This window comes from Diabrotica virgifera, chromosome 6, assembly GCF_917563875.1.
Source record: "Diabrotica virgifera virgifera chromosome 6, PGI_DIABVI_V3a".
NCBI lineage: Eukaryota > Metazoa > Arthropoda > Insecta > Coleoptera > Chrysomelidae > Diabrotica > Diabrotica virgifera.
In genome coordinates, this window is record NC_065448.1 from 19,737,500 (window position 1) to 19,758,682 (window position 21,183).

General features: G+C 35.1%; 1 protein-coding gene across 1 annotated transcript in view; it reads right to left on the reverse strand.

The window, feature by feature from the left end:
- Positions 1-21,183, reverse strand: part of LOC114330318 (DNA-directed RNA polymerases I, II, and III subunit RPABC3) — a 295,889-nt gene that overhangs the window by 172,058 nt on the left and 102,648 nt on the right. The window contains exon 2 of the mRNA XM_028279642.2: positions 15,477-15,560. Coding sequence (XP_028135443.1) covers positions 15,477-15,560 — 84 coding nt within the window. The remainder of the gene's footprint in view (positions 1-15,476; positions 15,561-21,183) is intronic.

A 21,183-nucleotide genomic window follows, 5' to 3' on the forward strand; every position in this document is an offset into this window, starting at 1 on the left:
AAACAAATTTGAGAGTAAGAAACTCATAAATCGTATAAAAAACTTCAATATGGCATTCGCTGAATATGTCCAACCTTATTGGTTGCTTAGAAAATTGCAAAATAAATAATAAATATTGAGTTTTTATAAATATTCGTAACTTAGGTAAAAATTAACTTAGAATCTTCTTATTACGCGGAATGCCGAGACTTCTTGTACTTAAATTATATTTTAAATTTCAAAGCAATTGGTCAAATAGTTTAAAAGTTATTTAATTTATTTTTCCCAAATTCATTTTTTTTGCAACACTATAAGTCAGAAAATTATGAGGTTACAATAATACTTCGGACAGTTTATGAAAGAAGAACATTTATACTATTACCTTAATTAAAAATAAATGACAAAAAATAATTTTAAACAGTTTAAAATTATTTTGCAAAAACATGTCCATTTTTTGCTTACTTATAAACAATTAGAATAACTTTTTAACCGTTACCCGTAGAAAAATTATTTTTTCATATTTAGAAAGACTGAATTTTTATACACATTTAGAAAGAAAAACAACTGTTCTAGGACATTTAGGGACAAAGTTAGCCACGCCATTTTTTTAATTCACATGTTTTTGCAAAATTATTTTGCAATATCTATAATTATTTTTTGTCATTTTTTTTAAATTAAATTAATACTGTAAATTTTCTTCTTTCATAAACTATCCAAAATATTACTGTAACTTCATCATTTTCTGACTTAGAGTGTTGCAAAAAAAATTAATTTTGGATAAACAAATTAAATAACATTTAAACTATTTGACCAATTGCTTTGGAATTTATGGTGTAATTTAAGCACCGTAAGTCTCAGCATTCCATGTAATAAGAAGGTTCTAAGTTAATTTTTACATAAGTTATGAATATTTATACAAACTCAAAATTTATGATTTATTTGGCAATTTTCTAAGTAACCAATAAGGATAGACATATTCAGCGAACGCCATATTGAAGTTTTTTATACGGTTTATGAGTTTATTACTCTCAAATTTGTTTAAAATGCCCAATTTTTTAGTAAGAGACGAAAAAAGCGAAAATTTACCGTTTTTTGATCTTCATTTGTTTATAACTATGTATATCATCAAAATCGGCTGCAGGAAACAGATAGGTTATTATTATAGATGACCATATTACTCCAAAAATTTGGTTTCAGCCTGGAGGGGGATGTGTCACCAACACGATATTTTTTTTCCTTATTTCTCTGAACTATATTTATTTATTTAGCGTATGGCTATATCACAGTTTTTGTATATAAATAAAGATAACAATACATTATAAATAATAATTAATTTTTATAAACGAAAATTTAGTTGAAATTCGTTTTCTGTGTGTGTTTCTTGTATTGCGACGAGATCAATATCATTATCCTTTAATAGTCTGTATAGAATTTGACATTTTGCTCTACTCATACCTTCTATATTTAATTGGCAAACTCTTACATTGGGTCCAATTTCTTTTGTAATTTGTTCCTTGGAAAGTCCATTCATTAACTGTGTCATCTTGAATTATTCTAAAAAAACTGCGATATACTTCTGCCAGGAGATCTTTGGAAAGATTGTTTGGCGCCTCTTGTGCTAGTTCTTTAGTTTACCCAGCCCAGGGTGCACGTGCAGTATTATTTACCTGCCGACGCGAACTAGCGTTACACCCCCTTTAAATATATAAAATTATGTATATGAATATAAAGATATAAATAGAAAACTTACTTACTTACTTAAGCCGTCCTCTTGTACCTTACGGTGTCGAGGTATTTCACAACCCAATTTTCCAATACTTATTTTGTTTTTCATTTTTTGCATTCATAGTTCTTTCATTGTCTGTATTTTTATGGTTTAGTTTTTGCATATTTTTGTCAAGACTCGCATCGATTTTGTTATATTCTCTCATGTCCATAATCTGTGCCATGTTCGTATCCATATCCATCCTCGAATTTGCATTAACTAGTAGTTTTTTAAACCAGTTGCTGCTACGTTATCTCTGACTATTTCTATATTATTCGTACTATGGTTCCATCTCCATTTGGTGTCTTCAATAACGATAAAACCATAACCCATTTTTATTCTTTTGCCATTTGCCTTTTCTTTTGCTGCTATATGTCTAAGATTTTTCTGCATATCAATCTCTTTAAGTGTTAAATCGCATTCAATGTATACGCGGTGTTGTCTATAACTTCTAAGATTACTTTTTGCTTTTAGTACTCTTAGTTTGTCTTCAAAATTACTAAACTCAATAATGCACATATTGTCGTTGATCTTTTGTACCTTATTTAACTCTGCCATTATTCGTAGCTCTTTATTTAAAAAGTTTCCTATTTCATTCTTAAGCTGTTCCATATCAGACGTACTTATTGGCAAACCCTTCATTATTAAATTATTTTTCTTTCTTTCTTTTTGGCAGATTTCTAAAGTTAGCTCTAATTTATCCATTTTTTGTTTCATACTCATCATTTCCTTTTTTAAATTTTCATTTTCTTGAATTATTTGTTTAATCTTTTCTTTGTACTCGCTATTCTCTTTTCTGAGTTCTTTCATTTCTCCTACCAACTCACCTACCATGTTTTTTATATCCTCTAGTTCCTTATCTTTCTTTTTATTATCAGTTATTAACGTTTTCATCAGTTCCGTAATTTCATTCTCTCTACCTCCAGCATTCTTTGTATCGGGAGATCGATATACTTTTCTGCTCTTACTAAAGATTCCGTCAAATTCATTTCCTTTCCTTTTACCATCCTCTGATAAATAAGTGTCGCTGCCGCTGTCAGTCATCTTAATTTCAATTACTATTATAATTAATTGTTTGACTGTATTTTACTGGTATTCCTATTTCTATCTGAATGTTGTTTGTTTTTATTTATAAAATAAATATATGTTTTGCAATCAATTTGCTATTTACAGTAAAGGTTTAATTCAAATTGTTTATGCACGAGGAATTTGACACCGATTTCAACTAGGTCAAATTTATAAAACCATTACTAATTAAAAAATCACTTACCGCTCGCAAAATGTTAAATCAAAATCCTTCTGTGTCCTTTGTACACAAACAACATTCACAACACTAAATAATCCTAAATCAATCCTAAATCACTTTTAAATCAATTTACATCACATATCTAAATGGTTTTCGTGGTAAAGCCCGAATCCGAGTTGTTTACCGCCGAGTCACATAAAATACGTGCGACCTCCTCGCTTGCTTCAACTCAACTCAAATATGAATCGTCCAGGACTCGAACCCGCGTCCTTCCAATCTCGGAGCTAACGCCCTACCAACTACTCCAGCGAGGTCCAACTATAAATATTATAGTCATTTACCTTCTATATTAAAAATATAGAAGGCAAATGACTAACTAACTATCCATATTTCTTGCCTTTGTAGACTATGAAAAAGTATTTCAGTAACGAAATGTCAACTATGATAGTACAACCAGATGAAAATACAAATCACATCCCCATTAACAGAGGAGTGCGACAAGTATAAAAACAAAATGTTAAACCAGCTCATTAGCCTACGACATCGTGATTATGGCGAGCACATTCGAGGAACTAAAAACTGTGGTAGAAAACCAATACAAAAACAATGATAAACATATCCAACGCTAGACATTTAACTATAAATGGCCAAGATACAACAAGTTCAAGTACATATCTACCTAGGCCAAATTATGAAACTTAACATAGAGAACCAATGTGCGAAATTACTAGAAAAGCACGAATGCCATGGGCAGAATTTGTAAAACCCACTTGGATATTTAGGGCCAAACCAGACGGGCCACTTTGCAGCGCTACTCTGTGGATCCACAGAGTGGCTAAAACAGGCGATTTTCTAGCGCCGGCGATTACGCTGCGAAGTGGATCGTTTGGAAGGGTGCGGCGTTTAATTTAGTGGGTGAGAAAAAACAGTAAGTTTAATCAAATGATTAAAAACTTGCCGGCTAATACTTTTTAAAAAAGTGTGTTCGTTAAAATCAGTGTTTGTAATGTCCATAGTTTTAAATGTTTTATAAAATTCCACGCTTTTGAAAAAATACCAATAAACTTCATAGATTGAATTAAGAAGAAACAGACAAAAACAGCTATATCACAGAAAGAAGCACATAAAAAAATCAACCAGTACATCTGGTATCCTACAGTCGTAAAATAGTTTGATACACCTTACAACTGAGTGAAAGTGAAAAACATGCTAGCTTACAACCCCCTTTTAACTGATATATTATCGTTTTGTTTTCAACAACAAACAATAAAATATTTTTTGACCTAGAATAGGACCCCACTATTTAACATAAATAAACAAACAAGATTGTAAGTATTTGTTTTGTTCAGTTCAAATGCATCGAATGCTACCCCGACTTACGTGAACCCAGAGTTACGCGATTTTCAAATATTGTCGATTTGTTATTTGATATGCGATTTTAAAATCTTGTCGATTCATTATTTAAGCGCCACACAATCGTTTAGTTATTGACGAGATATAATTACAACCCACACACTATAGCTCATCAAATGTATTAGACATGTTTGGACATTTCACACGGAATCAGCGATTTTATTTTGTATTAGGTATTTCTTCTCTACAGGTTAGTCTAATGGAGTGGGTGTTTGTTACTTTTATAAAGGGATTTTTTGTTTTATATCTAAAGCCCGCACTTCACTCTCGCCGAAGTCGATCGAGGTTCAACAAGTAAGAAAGTGTAGACGGCCAGCTTGTGTAACTTTACCTAACTTCGTTCTACTTCCGAAATCTGTCGGTCTGGTCAAAGGGATCTTTGTCGGTATCGCACTTCGAACGAGTGTGTAGGGAGGGCAAGAGAGGGTACCTCGGACTTGGTCAACTTTGGCGAAGTAACTTCGCCGAGAGTGTGGAGTCCGTTTAAGAATACTTGAAATAGTAATATGTACATACATACACATACGAAATTATACCCCGACTTACGCGAATTTGACTTACGCGATTATCCCTCGGTCCCACCTATCGCGTAAGTTCGGGGTATTACTGTATAATAAAATGTAAATATAAATAGAGAAAACAGTGCTTATGGGATTTATTCTTTTCGATAGGGCTACCTCGGGTTCTTGTATCACATATATCCGGTCTGTTTTGCACTTCAATCAAAAACCGTTCCGAATCGAAATTCATTTTAGGTGCTCCCCCTATAAATTCTCGTAAACATCTGCGGCAGCTACAAAAGTGGTCCGTCTGAATGGCGTTTGCCACTAGTGGACGCCACTAGCAGTGAGGCTCGGCAACTGTGGCTGGCCACAGTCGCTCGTCTGGGGTGCGACGTCCACTTCTGCGTCTTCTGGGGAAGAACCCACGGTAAATCATCGGAAGCTGCTTTGTGGATCCCCAGAGTAGCGCTGCAGAGTGGCCCGTCTGGTTTGGGCCTTAAGAACCCCAAAATATGTACCTCAATACTTGAGGAGCAAAAGTTTAAACCAATGCTGCCAATGCATTCTTCCTATGATCGATGACATATGGACGTCAAATATATGGACGCTAACTAAAGCAAATATAAACAAACTTGCCACAACAGAAAGGGCACTGTTGGGTTATACGACTGTCAGAAAGATGATCACAGATCGATGGAAGTATGTTGCTCAGAGATCGATGGGACATCTGTGTTGGGAGAGGCCTATGTCCAAAAATTGACGAGAAAAGGCTAAGAAGAGAAATAAGATTAAAATTTAAAAATATCACAAGGAAAAAATTCCTGTACTGGCTGTATACCATAAATCACAAAAAATAAAAACCTTATCTTGTAAAAGGTATATTTAAAATCGCTAAAAAGGGCTGTATCACAACAAAACGTTTTCGGAATCAATATTCCATCCGCAGTTTTATCACAGGTTTACATGTTTTAAGCCACCAAAATGTACGGGTAAAAACCCTTAAATTGATATTAACAGTTGGGGTTACATTATATTAACTGATTTTAAAGGATGTTAAAAATATTTCCAGATTAACCCCTGGCATCACATGACATCAACCATATTGGTTGGGAAATTGTAGGTAGAACCTTACATGGCAGAGTTTAGGTGACAACCGTTTGTCCGTGTTTCGTTGTCACCTAAACTCTGCCATGTAAGGTTCTACCTACAATTTCCCAACCAATATGGTTGATGTCATGCGATGCCAGGGGTTAATCTGGAAATATTTTTAACATCCTTTAAAATCAGTTAATATAATGTAACCCCAACTGTTTAATATCAATTTAAGGGTTTTTACCCGTACATTTTAGTGGCTTAAAGCATGTAAACCTGTGATAACACTGATGATGGAATATTGATTCCGAAAACATTTTGTTGTGATACAGCCCTTTTTAGGGATTTTAGATATACCTTTTACAAGATAAGGTTTTTATTTTTTTTTAATTTAAAAAGGAAATTAATATATGAGGAGGAAGAACAAACAATGAAACAATGCAATTTTATGAAGAATAAATAAGAGCATGTGGCTAGGAATTAGTTATAATGTGTTATTATAATAGTTATAGTTTAGAGTTATAGTTACTCCAACAGTATAAGGAGTCTTGAAAATTCTGAACAAAAGATTAGATAAAAAGATAGGAACATGTGGAGGACAATTTACTGAATTGTTGAATATTGTGTTTGTTGTGGCTATTGTGTTGAAAATTTGTGTTCAGTAATTGAATTCAACTTACGTGCATATAAATCGACCCACTTAAAAATTTGGTCATTTTTTATGTCTCATATTTCCTAAACCTGTTGGCCGATTTAAGTTATTTTTTGATCATGTTATAGCCTGATTCTTTAACAATACCACTGTGATAATATTGTTGCTAAACACGTAAATTTTCATTGTATACCGGGTGTGCCAATCAAACTGTGTTTTTTTCTCAAAGTTCGCATCACCCTGTGGAATATTCTAGCATTTATAAAATACTGACATTAAAACCCAACTACAGCCTCAGGTTTTCTTAACATTCTGTTTTTTGATTCATTCGTTTATGTTGGATAATAAAAAAGTTAGGTACTTTAACAACTACACATTTTCTTCATCAATACACGGTGTTTCTAAATAAGTGCGACAAACTTTAAGGGATAATTCTGCATGAAAAAATAATGACAGTTGACTTTATAAACGTATGTCCGCAAATGTTTCGTTTCCGAGATACGGGATGTTGAATTTTTTCTTACAAACTGACGATTTATTTATTGCTGTAAAACAGGTTGAGATATGCCAACAAAAATTTGGTGGGTTTTAAGACGTAGTTATTGGACATTGTTTACAAACAATTAAGAATTTAATATTCACTATTAGCGCGCATACGTGTAATATAACCGATCATATTACCTGTATGCACGCTAATGGTGAATATAAAATTCTTAATTTTATATAAAAAAAATCCGCAATAACTATCTCTTAAAACCTACCAAATTTCATTTGCATATCTCAACTGGTTCTAAAGCAATAAATAAATCGTCAGTTTGTAAGAAAGATTCAACATCCCGTATCTCGAAAACGAAAAATTTGCGGACATACGTTTATAAAGCCAACTGTCATTATTTTTCATGCAGAATTACCCATTAAAGTTTGTCGCACTTATTTAAAAACACCGTGTATTGATGAAGAACATGTCTAGTTGTTAAAGTACCTAATTTTTTTATTATTCAACATAAACGAATGAATCAAAAAACAGAATGTTAAGAAAACCTGAGGCTATAGTTGGGTTTTAATTTAGGTATTTTATAAATGCTAGAATATTCCACAGGGTGATCCGAACTTTGAGAAAAAAACACAGTTTGATTGGTACACCCGGTATATAATGAAAATTTACCTGTGTAGCAACAATATTATTACAGTGGTATTGTTAAATAATCAGGCTATAACATGTTCAAAAAATCACTGAAATCGGCCAACAGGTTTAGGAAATATGAGACATCAAAAATGACCAAATTTTTAAGTGGGCCGATTTCTATGCACGTAAGTTTATTATGTTTTACGACCGACTTTAATGTCATGAGATTATATCAATCTCATTTGTCCATTTTTTAGATATTAGAGATTTGTCAAGTAACTCTAGGAGTATACGGTAACGTTATTTTACTGTATACTTTACACGTTATTATAACGTTACCGTATTCTTCTATTTAGAGTTACTTGATAACTCTCTAATCATAGATAACATCAGGTGCAAAAACATTTAAAATATACATTCTACGTGAAAAATTACCTGGCGAACACACCCTTCAACCACCACCGTCACGACCCCTTCCACTGTCCGCCATCGCCGATCCATAAACAAACCGATAATAGACATGACACATAAACAAAATATTAAATAAGAGATTGATTGTTTACCAGAAACAAGTTCAGCTGACGCGAACAGAAGAACGGCTTTCGAATTCAGATCGAATCCACCGTCCACATGGAAAACTGGGGAAGTTTCCCCCTATTGGGGGGAAAATCGGATCGTTACAACACCCACGCGCTCTCCGGTGTACTGTAGTAGTCAGCAGCTCTCGCTCAAAGGTCAAAGGTGGAATGTGGAATGTCATTGTGTAACGAAGGAACAAGGAAACAGTGGATGTTTTACTTTTTTTACATCTTAAAAAAATCACGTATTTGTCAGAATGATAATAATCAATACAATTAGAAGAATTAATTCTAAGGAGAATCCTCCCACATAAAGATTAGAGGAAAAGGTTAAAAGTCGGTATAGTTCAGAGAAATAAGGAAAAAAAATAGCCTGTTGGTGACACAATCCCCTCCAGGCCGAAACCAAATTTTTTGAGTAATATGGACATCTATAATAATAACCTATATATTTCCTGCAGCAGATTTTGATGATATACATAGTTATAAACAAATGAAGATCAAAAAACGGTAAATTTTCGCTTTTTTTGTCTATTACTAAGAAAATAGTCATTTTAAACAAATTTGAGAGTAAGAATCTCATAAACGGTATAAAAAACTTCAATATGGCGTTTGCTTAATATGTCTATCCTTATTGGTCGCTTAGAAAATTGCAAAATAAATCATAAATTTTGAGTTTTTATAAATATTTATAACTTATGAAAAAATTAACTTAGAACCTTCTTATTATACGGAATGCTGAGACTTATTTATTTATTTTACAATTTTATTTTTTTTGCAACACTGTAAGTCAGAAAATGATGAAGCTACAGTAATACTTTGGATAGTTTATGGAAGAAGGAAATTTACAGTATTAGTTTAATTAAAAAAAAATTACAAAAAATAATTATAAATATTGCAAAATTATTTTGCAAAAACATGTGAATTAAATAAATGGGGGGGCTAACTTTGTCCCTAATTGTCCTAGGACAGTTGTTTTTCTTTCTAAATGTGTATAAAAATTCACTCTTTCTAAATATGAAAAAATAATTTTTCTACAGGTAACGGTTAAAAAATTATTCTAATTGTTTATAAATAAGCAAAAAATCGACATATTTTTTCAAAATAATTTCACACTGTTTAAAATTATTTTTTGTCATTTATTTTTAATAATGGTAATAGTATAAATGTTCTTCTTTCATAAACTGTCCGAAGTATGATTGTAGCCTCATAATTTTCTGACTTGTAGTGTTGCAAAAAAAATGAATTTGGGATAAACAAATTAAATAACTTTTAAACTATTTGACCAATTGCCTTGAAATTTAAAATATATTTTAAGTACAAGAAGTATCAGCATTCCGTGTAATAAGAAGGTTCTAAGTTAATTTTTACATAAGTTATGAATATTTTTAAAAACTCAAAATTTATGATTTATTTTGCAATTTTCTAAGCAACCAATAAGGATGGACATATTCAGCGAACGCCATATTGAAGTTTTTAATACGATTTATGAGTTTCTTACACTCAAATTTGTTTAACCCTCCGTTAGGCGCGTGGTCTACAATCGTAGACCACTCTCCTTTAAGTGGTCGCCAATTGCATAAAACGGCACATACGCCCCCATCCCGCTTAGTAGCTGTCACAAATACTTCCAACTTACTCTTCAGTTTGCTAAACGCCGCCGATCTCTTTACATTATTTTTTTACCATTATTCAAAGAGCACTGGTCTACAAACGTAGACCACGCGACTAAGCGCGTTCCAGTTTTTAGTTGTATATATAAAGCTAATATGTAGCCTGCTGTGTATATAAAGCTAATAACATAAATGAAAATGTTTCAAGAAGCGACTTCATTGAAAACTTAGCATGGGAACTAATCAAACAGCAAATTGAATATTGATCAACTATGCCTTCCCTGCTACGACAACTTAGACGACGAGCTCGCGTACTGCTCGGAGTTCAAGAAGTCGTACCCCCTTCCCCTAATATTCCAACAAATTACGTGGGACGATGTTCTATTTGTGCATGAATTTGCAATATGTCAACAAGAAGGGCATGTCAAAGATGTGACACATTTGCATTCAAGGATCATTTTGGGGATATTTGCACTGAATGTTTGACGGACTAAAATTGTGCCACTTTGACCATTTAATAGTTTTGTTCTTTTTTTACTTTTTAGTTCTATTCTTTATTATTTATCCCTATTTGTCATTCTATAAGTTCAAATATAAAAAATTATTGTGTTTTTTTACTAAATTAAGCTTATTTTTGTGACCATTTTCATTTACTTGCGAATAAGGACCCAAAAATCATGACCTCGTTTTTAATTTTACCACTGTCAAAATGAGAAAAGCCAAGGAACAAAACATATCTAGTATCAAAGTGCGAACATAAATAAATATGTTATTAACCACTAATTTGTTAATTTTGTCAAAATCCGGTATTATACGACAAAAAATTATTGGTCTACAATCGTAGACCACGCGCCTAAGCTTGTCAGCAATAACGACGCGCCTAACGTAGGGTTAAAGTGCTTAACTTTTTGGTAATAGACGAAAAAAGCGAAAATTTAGCGTTTTTTGATCTTCATTTGTTTATAACTATGTATATCATCAAAATCGGCTGCAGGAAACATATAGGTTAATAATGTAGATGTCCATACTACTCAAAAAATTTGGTTTCGGCCTGGAGGGGGATGTGTCACGAGAAAAATCTTATTTCTCTGGACTAGTATTGTTTGAAAAAAAGAATGTGTGTGTACTTTGTACGTACGTAAGAAGTTATACTTCTATTATATGATTTCAATGAAATAAAATACTTTGAACAGTTTAATTTTATTTTATTTAAATATTAAACTAGTTTTAATACTTAGCACTTTCAAAAAATCCAAAAATTAAAAAAAAAAGACAGCAATTGTCCGCATTTGAACCCGGGACCTCTCGATCTGTAGACGAATGATCTACCAATGACCCCACGACGGCACTGTTTATACGGTTTCTCGGACATTATGACAAATCACGGTAACAAATATACGTAGTAAAGTATACATATAAAAATGTTTTAATATGTAATACGTATTATCTTACTCCCGAGGAAGACAAATCCAAAGACAGAAAATTATAATAAATATATTTACTAAAAACACTAATATATTCTTTCCACACCTTTTTTGGACTGATACATACATAACTTAACATATTGACCAACGAACTCCATACTTTCTGTGTGCGCATGCGCGCAGAATAATAAAAATTCATTCCCAATCTCGCCTATAGAAGTATAACTTCAAAAAGTATCTATTAGGCAGGGTTTAGACGCTGCGATGAATGCGAGCAATTTATCGTAACGATCGAGTTGAACAGAAGCCGAAATATGAATTCCAATGTTACACTCATTTAAAAAAAATTCATGGAAAGAGTTGTACGGGGCGATTACAAATATCCCGGCCTGCTTTATCAGAAGAAGTCTTAGCAAATATTGGTGCTACCATTAAAGAAGTAGGTTTCCTGAAGGCACATTTACGAAGACCAAAGGGAAAAATCTTAAATACGTAATGCTTTCAAAGCCATAAAGTCTTGGCAAAGAATGGTGCTACCATTAAAGAAGTAGGTTTCCTAAAGGCACATTTACCAACGGGAAAAATCTTAAATACGTACTTCACAGCCTCAACAATTCTGAACGATACAGATAGGCGAACTAAATAGCCACAGCAATCACAAGACCAAGCAGACTTAGATGGATTATAAACAAATTTCAGCCATACCAGTTAATTAATCTCAGGTATGCAGACGATACAATACTCCTTGCAGACAGAAAAGAAGGGGGCTACACATTTTGGTTGATCGCACTACGTAGTACCGAACACAAAAAAATCAAAAATCATGATTGTTAGTTAGAACAAGATTGAAAACGAAACTATCTACATTAAAGGAAAAGCTTTGGAGAAAAAAACCTAGATACAATTACTTGGGATATGAGCTAAATGAACGATGGGACTGCAGCCTTGAAATACAGCGATGCATTGAGATGAAAACAGTATTATGCAATGGAAAACTGGGAATAGAAATTAGAATTTTATAGAGTATTGTGAGATAATTAGCCCACCGACTGTTTTCAGCTCTTGGCCTAACAGACCCGAATTTGTTTACCAAGTAACCTTTTTTATGATTTATTATGTTCTATTTCTTCTCGACTTTTGGAGTAAATTCTTTTAAACTTTTAAATACTATTCGAGATGTTATTTATTTCTAGAACATTGAATGTTGTATAAATAGTAGGTTCTTGGATTTAGCAGTTCAGTTGTGAATTTGAAAACGTCGGGGTAGTTTGATATGATGTAACGGTCGCGGTATATTTTTTTGTAATTAGATAAATTATTAGATTTAGTGTAATAAATAAATTAGATATCGTAGTTTGTAAAATAAAGGATACAAATTCAGTGTTTTTCATTTGTTTAGATGTAAGTTATTAAAAATAAATAAAGTCAACTAAAATTAAACATTAGTGCTAAAAAGAACATAAACTAAATCAGAAAAGTAAATTCACGTAATAATACCTAAGTAATAACCTAACAATACGTATTGAGATGTTACGTATTCTCTGTCCTTTTATATGGAGTTGAAACCTGAACAATTACCGACGCCACTGAAAAAATAATTGCTAGCTTGAGATATGGTGTTACCGAAGAATGTGGAAAATATCATGGATACAACACGTAACAAATACAGAACCGTTAGGAAAGATGAAAAAAGAAAAAGAAGTACTCAACACTATGAAGGTAAGAAAAATGAGATACTTTGGTCACACACTAAGAAATGCAAAATATGAGTTGATGCGATTGGTTATACAAGGGAAAGTGGAAGGAAAAAGAAGACCTGGAAGACGAACGCGTTACAGAAAAATTCCAATGAAGCAGAACGGAAAATTTTATAAAACAGCAATAGGACCAAATATGTCGAACTGAATGTTGGGTAGTTAAAAAAGAAAGAGGAACAACGAATGCATGTTGTCGGAAATGAGAATGTTTAAATGGATGAGTAGAGTGACAAAAAAGGGTAAAATTAAGAAAAAAGGAAAGAAAAGAAAATGATGATGTAGTCCATTCTTTAACGGTAAAATATTGCAAAACCTCTAAATTTTAAAGAACCGCTTGGATTGACATAAAATTTGGCATACACATAGCTAACAAGTCAAAGAAAAATAGTGATATTGTGCCGATATGTGCTTTTGCCCTGGGGGTGGTTTTCACCCCCTCTTGGGGGTGAAAAAATATTCGTCCAAAGAAAGTCAGGAAATGGGCAAACTGGCTAATTTTAAGTAACTTTTGTTCTATAGAGTTTTTTCACTAAGTCAATACTTTTTGAGTTATTTGGCAGTGAATATCTTCATTTTTTCATCAAAATAACCACGCTTTTAGACGGTTTTTCGCAAATAACTCAAATAGTAAGTATTTTGCCGAAAAAACATTGTTAGCAAAAATATAGCCTATAAAAAATTTAAAAAAAAATGGTGTATATATCACGTCTCTATACCTAGTAGAAGCAGAGTTATGGCTAATGAAAAATAGGGTCATATTCGTCAAACTCCAAATGGAATACTTTAACGTGAAATAACCAAAAATGAAGCACATTTCGGGGAAAACTCATTACAACTTATTTAAAGTGTTTAAAAAAAGCTTCATTTTTGTTTTATAAAAAAAATGTCTAGCATCAAAATTAAACAAGTTACGCTCAAAATAAAGTTAGTCCCTTTTGGTTTTGGTAAAAAATCGAGAAAATCACCCCCTAATTAGTATCTTAAATGAACTTAATCGTTACGACTTCACAAGTTTCTTGACTCGTGCATATATTGTTTATATGATCTGTAAGTTTCATCGGTTCAAAGTCCTTATTATTGAAAGGGCTGTAGTTAAAAGGGGTTGAACGAGTCACTGATCACGAATGTATGCAAATTTAGAAACACCAAATCTTGATCAATTTTTGTCTAACAGAAAAACAAAAAAATACATGATATTTAGATTCTTGATATTTATTTTAGACTTTTTTTATTTTTCGAGATTTTTGGTATCTCTAACAATTTTTAAGTTATTCTGAAAAAAGCATTTTTTTCAAAATTTAAATTTTTAAAAATTTTACTTTGAAACCAAATTTTTTCAAAAATAAGCACTTTGAATCGATGAAACTTACAGATCATATTATAAACACAACATAAGTAAAATATTTTGTGGAGCGGTAACGATTAATTTCATTTAAGTTGCTAATTAGGGGGTGGTCTTCCCGATTTTTTTTTGCAAAAACAAAAGGGACCAACTTTATTTTAAGCGTACCTTGCTTAAATTTAAGGCTAGAAACTTTTTGTAAAAACAGAAATAAAGCTTTTTTTTGAACACTTTAAAAAAGTTATAATGGGTTTTCCCCAAAAAAGGGGAAAAGAAAAAGGGGAAAAAAAGAAATTTGGTGAATATGAATCTATTTTTCATTGGCTATAACTCTGGTTCTACGAGATCCAGAGACCTAACGCGTACACTTTTTTTTATTTTTTATAGGCTATATTTTTGCTAAGAACGCTTTTTTCGACAAAATACTTACTTTTTGAGTTATTTGCGAAAAACCGTCTAAAAATGTGGTTATTTTGTTGAAAAATGAACATATTCACTCGCAAATAACTCGAAAAGTGTTGACTTGGCGAAAAAGCTCTATAGAACAAAAGTTACTTAAAATTAGTCAGTTTACCCATTTCCGGACTTGTTTTAGACATATATTTTTTCACCCCCAAAAGGGGGTGAAAGTCACCCCCAGGGCAAAAGCACACATCGGCACAATATCACTTTTTTTCTTTGACATGTAAGCTATGCGTATGCCAAATTTCATGTCAATCCAAGCGGTTCTTTAAAATTTAGAGCAAAAACCGTGAAAGAATGGACTAATGATGAGACTTGCACAATTACTTCAAAAATAATTCTATTATATAATTATATATTAAATTTTTGTTACGTATATTTCAGATCGAATGGGTTATAGTAAATAGTTTTCTTCAGTCAATTAAACGGTGCACGTTATTTTTTATAACCTCAAAGCCTTTAGTGTTCTATCAACCCTAAACAAATAAAGTATACACTTTTTCACACTGTATAAAGTTACTTACCCAATTCCATGGGATATAACCAGGAGTTGATGTCCAGAATGAGGTCCATTTTGAACGACTCGCTCTCGCAATGTAATCGGCTCACTGCAACACAAAATATATCATTATGGGTTATCTACAATATTGTAGCGTGATTAGTGTAATTACTTCTAATTACAATAAAACTAGCGGTTCGTAATTTATATACGACTTTATTTATATAAGTTACAGACGAATTTATCTTATACACTAAACTTATTCACAAAATATGCCCGTATTTATACCCAGTTGTTATTCTGGAACAATCGACTCCCATCTCGAGCTATCGGCTTGTTCCGCCTACGTGACGTACCTTCCAGAATTCTCCGGCGAGGCCTAGCACATCCGATTACGTCATTCTCGAGGTGTTTACTGTTATACGGGGATCGGCCAAGATTTCTCTTCCGCTACACTGCTCCCCTCTTAAGATCTGAGCGTCTCGATCAGCAACTCTAAATGAAGGCCCAGGATGGCGGAATCTACACGACTCTCCAGCTCTGCATACACCCTTCAAGAAGAAATAACAGTCTACTGTCTTTGAAGGGTACGACATCTTCGGGTTCATGCAACACACAGTGATTTGTACACCAGTTCCTCTGAAGACCACTTCAAGCATGCTTCTCACAATCTTCCAATCCAGATTTTCTACTGCATGGCCTATTTTTGGTAAAGCCAAATTTTTGATGTCATAATTACACACGATTTTCTTCAAATTAGTTAGAGCACGCCATATGTTCTCGTAGCTTGGCGTGTCCGTATAAGACTTTCTGGTCACCATATACAGCAAAGATCGAGGACCATCTTCCAATCGCAGTACTCTTCCAATTTTAGGCTGCTGATTTCTTAACTCGTCCAGGCGGCCGAACTTTCTATTGAATACGGACGATATTCCTTTAGTCATCTCGAGGGCAACACAGTGGGCCAGAGAGACGTTTTCTGGAACACCAAACAGATCTTGCTGAACTTCTGTGGTCACGCCGAATCTAGCACTCTTTCTCGCTGCGTAATTTGACATAAATTGATTAAAACTTGGCTGTGCGACATCTTTCATCTCCTGTTGGAGGACTCGTGCTTCTTCTGTTTCATTTGAGCCAGCATATGGTGCAAGACGATTTATGTGAATAACTTTTGGTTTACCGTTTGGCAACTTCTTAATTCTATATATTACGTCATTTATTTTCTTTTTAACTTCATATGGACCTTCCCATTGTCTTTGCAGTTTAGGACATAAGCCTCGACGACGTTGCGGATTATAAAGCCAGACAAGATCACCTACTTCGAAGCTTTCATTCTTGCATCGAGAATCATATTGATCTTTCATTCTGTCACTGGCTATCTGGATGTGTTGTCGGGCAAGTTCATGAATGTTGTTCATTCGTAATTTCAGGCGGTCAACGTAGTCTTCGCCTGCAACATGTTCCTCGGAAGGTCCGCAGCCAAACTCTAGGTCGCAGGGCAACCGAACTTCACGACCCAACATCAGGCAGGTTGGTGTTTGACCTGTAGTTTCATTTACGGCCGAGCGGTAGGCCATCAGGAATAAATGAATGTGTTGGTCCCAATCTCGCTGATGTTCAGATACAACTTTGGACAAGTGTTTACCCATCGTTCGGTTCATCCTCTCGACCATCCCATCTGATTGAGGATGCAGGGGTGTTGTTCTGGTCTTATTGGCACCAATCAATTTACAAACGTTTTGGAAAAGAGCTGACTCAAAGTTTCGCCCTTGGTCGGAGTGGATCTCCAAGGGAACACCAAATCGGCTAAAGAATTCTTTAACAAGTACCTCTGCAACGGTAGCAGCTTCTTGATTTGGTAATGCATAGGCCTCAGTCCATTTTGTAAAATAATCCATGGCTACCAGGATGTATTTATTTCCAGCATCGGTTTCTGGAAATGGACCTGCAATGTCGATAGCTACTCTTTCCATAGGACTTCCAACATTGTACTGTCTCATGGGTGCTCTCTTTTTACCAACCGGACCATTACCGGATGCACACAGTTCACATTTTCGGCACCATCTTCTTACATCATCTTTACAGTTCACCCAATAGAACCGTTTTCGAACCTTTTGCAGAGTCTTCGTAATACCAAAGTGTCCACCTGATGTACCGTCATGCAACTGACGCAATACTTCTGACACTTTACTTTTAGGTACAATCAACTGCAGCTTAGATTCTGTACCATCATCGTTCTCAAAGGTTCTGTACAGAAGATCATCTTTTAGTACCAGGCAATTCCATTGGCTCCAGTAGGCCTTGACTTCTGGACTACATGCACTAATGTTCTGCCAACTAGGTCTTTCACCTTGCCGCATCCAATCCAATACTCTTTTTATACATGGATCATCTTCTTGGGCGTTTTGTAACTGTTGGGGCTGCCATTGCTCATTAACTACGGTGGTTCGTCTCACGGGGCAAAATCGTTTCTCTAGTTTGGCACAGTGATTACAATTTGCACTGCATGGTCGTCTCGAAAGGGCATCAGCATTTGAATGAACTCTTCCGGCCCTGTGTTCTATCTCATAATCATATTCTTGCAGTCGTTCTAACCATCTTGCCATCTGGCCCTCTGGATTACGGAATTGTATGAGCCATTTTAGAGCAGCGTGATCTGTTCGAAGAAGGAACTTTCTGCCGTACAAGTATTTATGGAAATGTTCGCAAGCCTTCACTACACCCAGCAGTTCTCTTCTGGTAACGCAATAGTTTCTTTCTGGTTTCGACAGGACTTTGCTGAAATAAGCGATGACTTTTTCCTGTCCATCTTGGATTTGTGAGAGAACAGCTCCTATGGCACTGTTGCTAGCATCGGTATCCAAAACAAATTTTCCTGCCTGTCCCGGGTAGCTTAATATCGGTGCACTGATCAGAGCCCTTTGTAGTTGTTCGAAAGCTTTTTGACACTCCTCACTCCATGTATATTCTTTGCCCTCCTCCGTCAACTTTGTTAGGGGCTTGGAGATATTGGCAAATCCTTTGACAAATCGTCGGTAATATGTACATAGGCCAAGGAAACTTCTAATTTCATGTTTATCTTTTGGTACTGGCCAATCTTTAATTGCTTCAATCTTTTCAGGATCAGCTGTTACACCATTACTCGATACAATATGTCCCAAATACTTAACTTCTCGTCGAAACATGTGACATTTCTTCGGACTTAACTTCAAGTTCGCTGCCCTCAATCGTTGAAAGACTTCTATTAGATTCTTGGCATGTTCATCAAAGGACCTTCCAACCACAATTACATCATCCAAGTAAACCAGGCATGTTTTCCATGTTAGACCTCTTAAAACTGCCTCCATTAATCTTTCAAATGTGACAGGGGCATTACATAAACCAAACGGCATAGCCGTAAACTGCCAAAGCCCTGATCCTATCGAAAATGCGGTTTTCTCCCGATCGGCTGGCTCCATGTCTACTTGCCAATATCCACTTTTTAAATCGAGTGTGGAAAACCAACGAGAACCGGAGAGAGTATCCAATGTATCGTCTATTCTGGGCAAAGGATAACTATCTTTTTTTGTTACCGCATTGAGCTGGCGGTAGTCGATACAAAAACGCGTTGAACCATCTTTCTTCTTTACCAGAACTACTGGTGATGTCCATGGACTGTTCGATGGTTCAATTACCCCTTGTTTGTCCATATCCTTGATAATCTCTTCGGCTTCATCTCTTTTCGCAAATGGAAGTCGTCTAGGCCGTTGTCTGATTGGCTGAGCGTCTCCGGTATTTATTTTATGCATTACTATGCTTGTTTTGCCCTTATCCTTCTTATCAATAGCAAAAACATCTTGATACTCTATCAGCATAGACGTCACTTTTTCCGTTCGTTCATGATCAAGATCTTGGCATCTTTCAATGATCATCTCAACAAGCTCCTTTGGATACTTCGCCTTCGATGATTTCTCATTGGTATTCACAGAGCAAATTGAAGCCACGGGAACACACTGCCCGATCAAAGCTCCTCTACTTAACTTGATAGCAGTTTCCCTTAAATTCATAACTCTTACAGGGATCGCATCTCGAACTTTTACCAAAGTTTTCGCCGTTAGGAACTCGACATTATCCACATCTTCGACCATCCTTAAACTTCCCTCTCGGCAGTGTCCATCAAGCATGGTCATCAGAATTTTCTCACTATTACCGGGTATGGTTACGTCGCATGTAGTAAGTAAGCGGATGACATCTTCTTTGTCGTCGTGAAAGGGCAACTCTTCACCATTGATCTTGAGAACTCCATTTTGAACATCCAATATTGCCCCCACTTTCCTTAGTACGTCCATCCCCAATATGAATTCGTCGGAGATCTCGGCAATTAATACTTGATGTTCAACTGTGGTCTGGCCAATGGATACTGACATATTAGCCTCGCCATATGTATTAATTAGCTCACCAGTCGCTGTTCTAAGCTTTACTGTTGCAGGTGATAATTTATTGTGGTCTCGTACTACATCTGGACGTGCGATAGTTCTCGTTGCACCCGTATCCACCAAAAATGATCTACATCTATTATTGATACGACCTTCGATGTATAAGTTGTGGATTCCACCGGAGGACGTAAGGTTGACAGTTACTATGGGGGCTCTAGTTCTCGAGGTCGGCAGTTGCCCCTTGGTGTCGACCCGCTCTAGTTTTCCGACGGCTGTACGATCTTCTTACAATTACGACGAATGTGGCCTACGTCTCCACAATTCCAACATCTAGGCTCGCGTCTCTTTGGCATCTGATTACTTAATACTCTCCGTATCATTTCCTCCAGACGTTCATCGTTGTGTTCGTCACTTTCTTCAATGGTTCTTACTCTATGGCCTCGTGAAGTTTGACTAGCCGTTTCGTGTTCCAATGCAATAGCAAGTGCTTCATCTAAAACTTTCGGCCTTGCTAGTCGTAAAGCTTTCTGTAGTTCACTATCTTTCAGCCCATTGACGAAGGTGTCTACTGCAATTTCTTCTAAAACGCTGTCTGGCACCTCTGGATAAGCCAACCGCACCACACGAGCCACATCTGCTTCAAATTCTTGCAGATTCTCACTTGCTCGTTGACTTCTACTTCGCAGTTGTGCTTTGTATACTTGTTGTAGATGGGCATCTCCATAGCGTTTTTCTAGACGAGTGAACAAGGTCTGGTAACAATTTTCTTGACCCTTAGGAATTGATCTTAATATATCTGCAGCATCACCTCGCAAAGCAGCAGTCAAGGAAACAGCCTTTTCCTGTTCGGTCCAATGATTGGCGGTCGCAATAGCTTCAAATTGTCTAAGATATATGGACCAAGAGGACTTCCCATCGAATGGTGGTAATTTGAATCTCATATTATGCGACGTTTCGTCTCTCGGTAGTTCATCTTTCACTACCGGATCTAACGCTGCTGCATTAACTGATGGTTGTACTTTTGTATCGGTTATCATGCTCTCTAGTTGTTTGATCTTTTCTTCTACGGTCTCTACACTTTTCTGCATCTTATCGAATGTTCTAGAAACTTCTTCAAATTTCTCGTCATTCTGTCTACAAACGTCTTTAATTACTTGAGAAACACTTTCAAATTTCTCGTCGCTTTTTCTACTAACTTCTTCAAGTTTCTCGTTGTTCTTTATAGAAGTTTCATCGATCTTTTGAGAAATGGTTTCGAATTTCGATAAGATCGCTTGTTCTGCTGATTGGAAGTGGAACGTCTTTGGGTCATCTCCA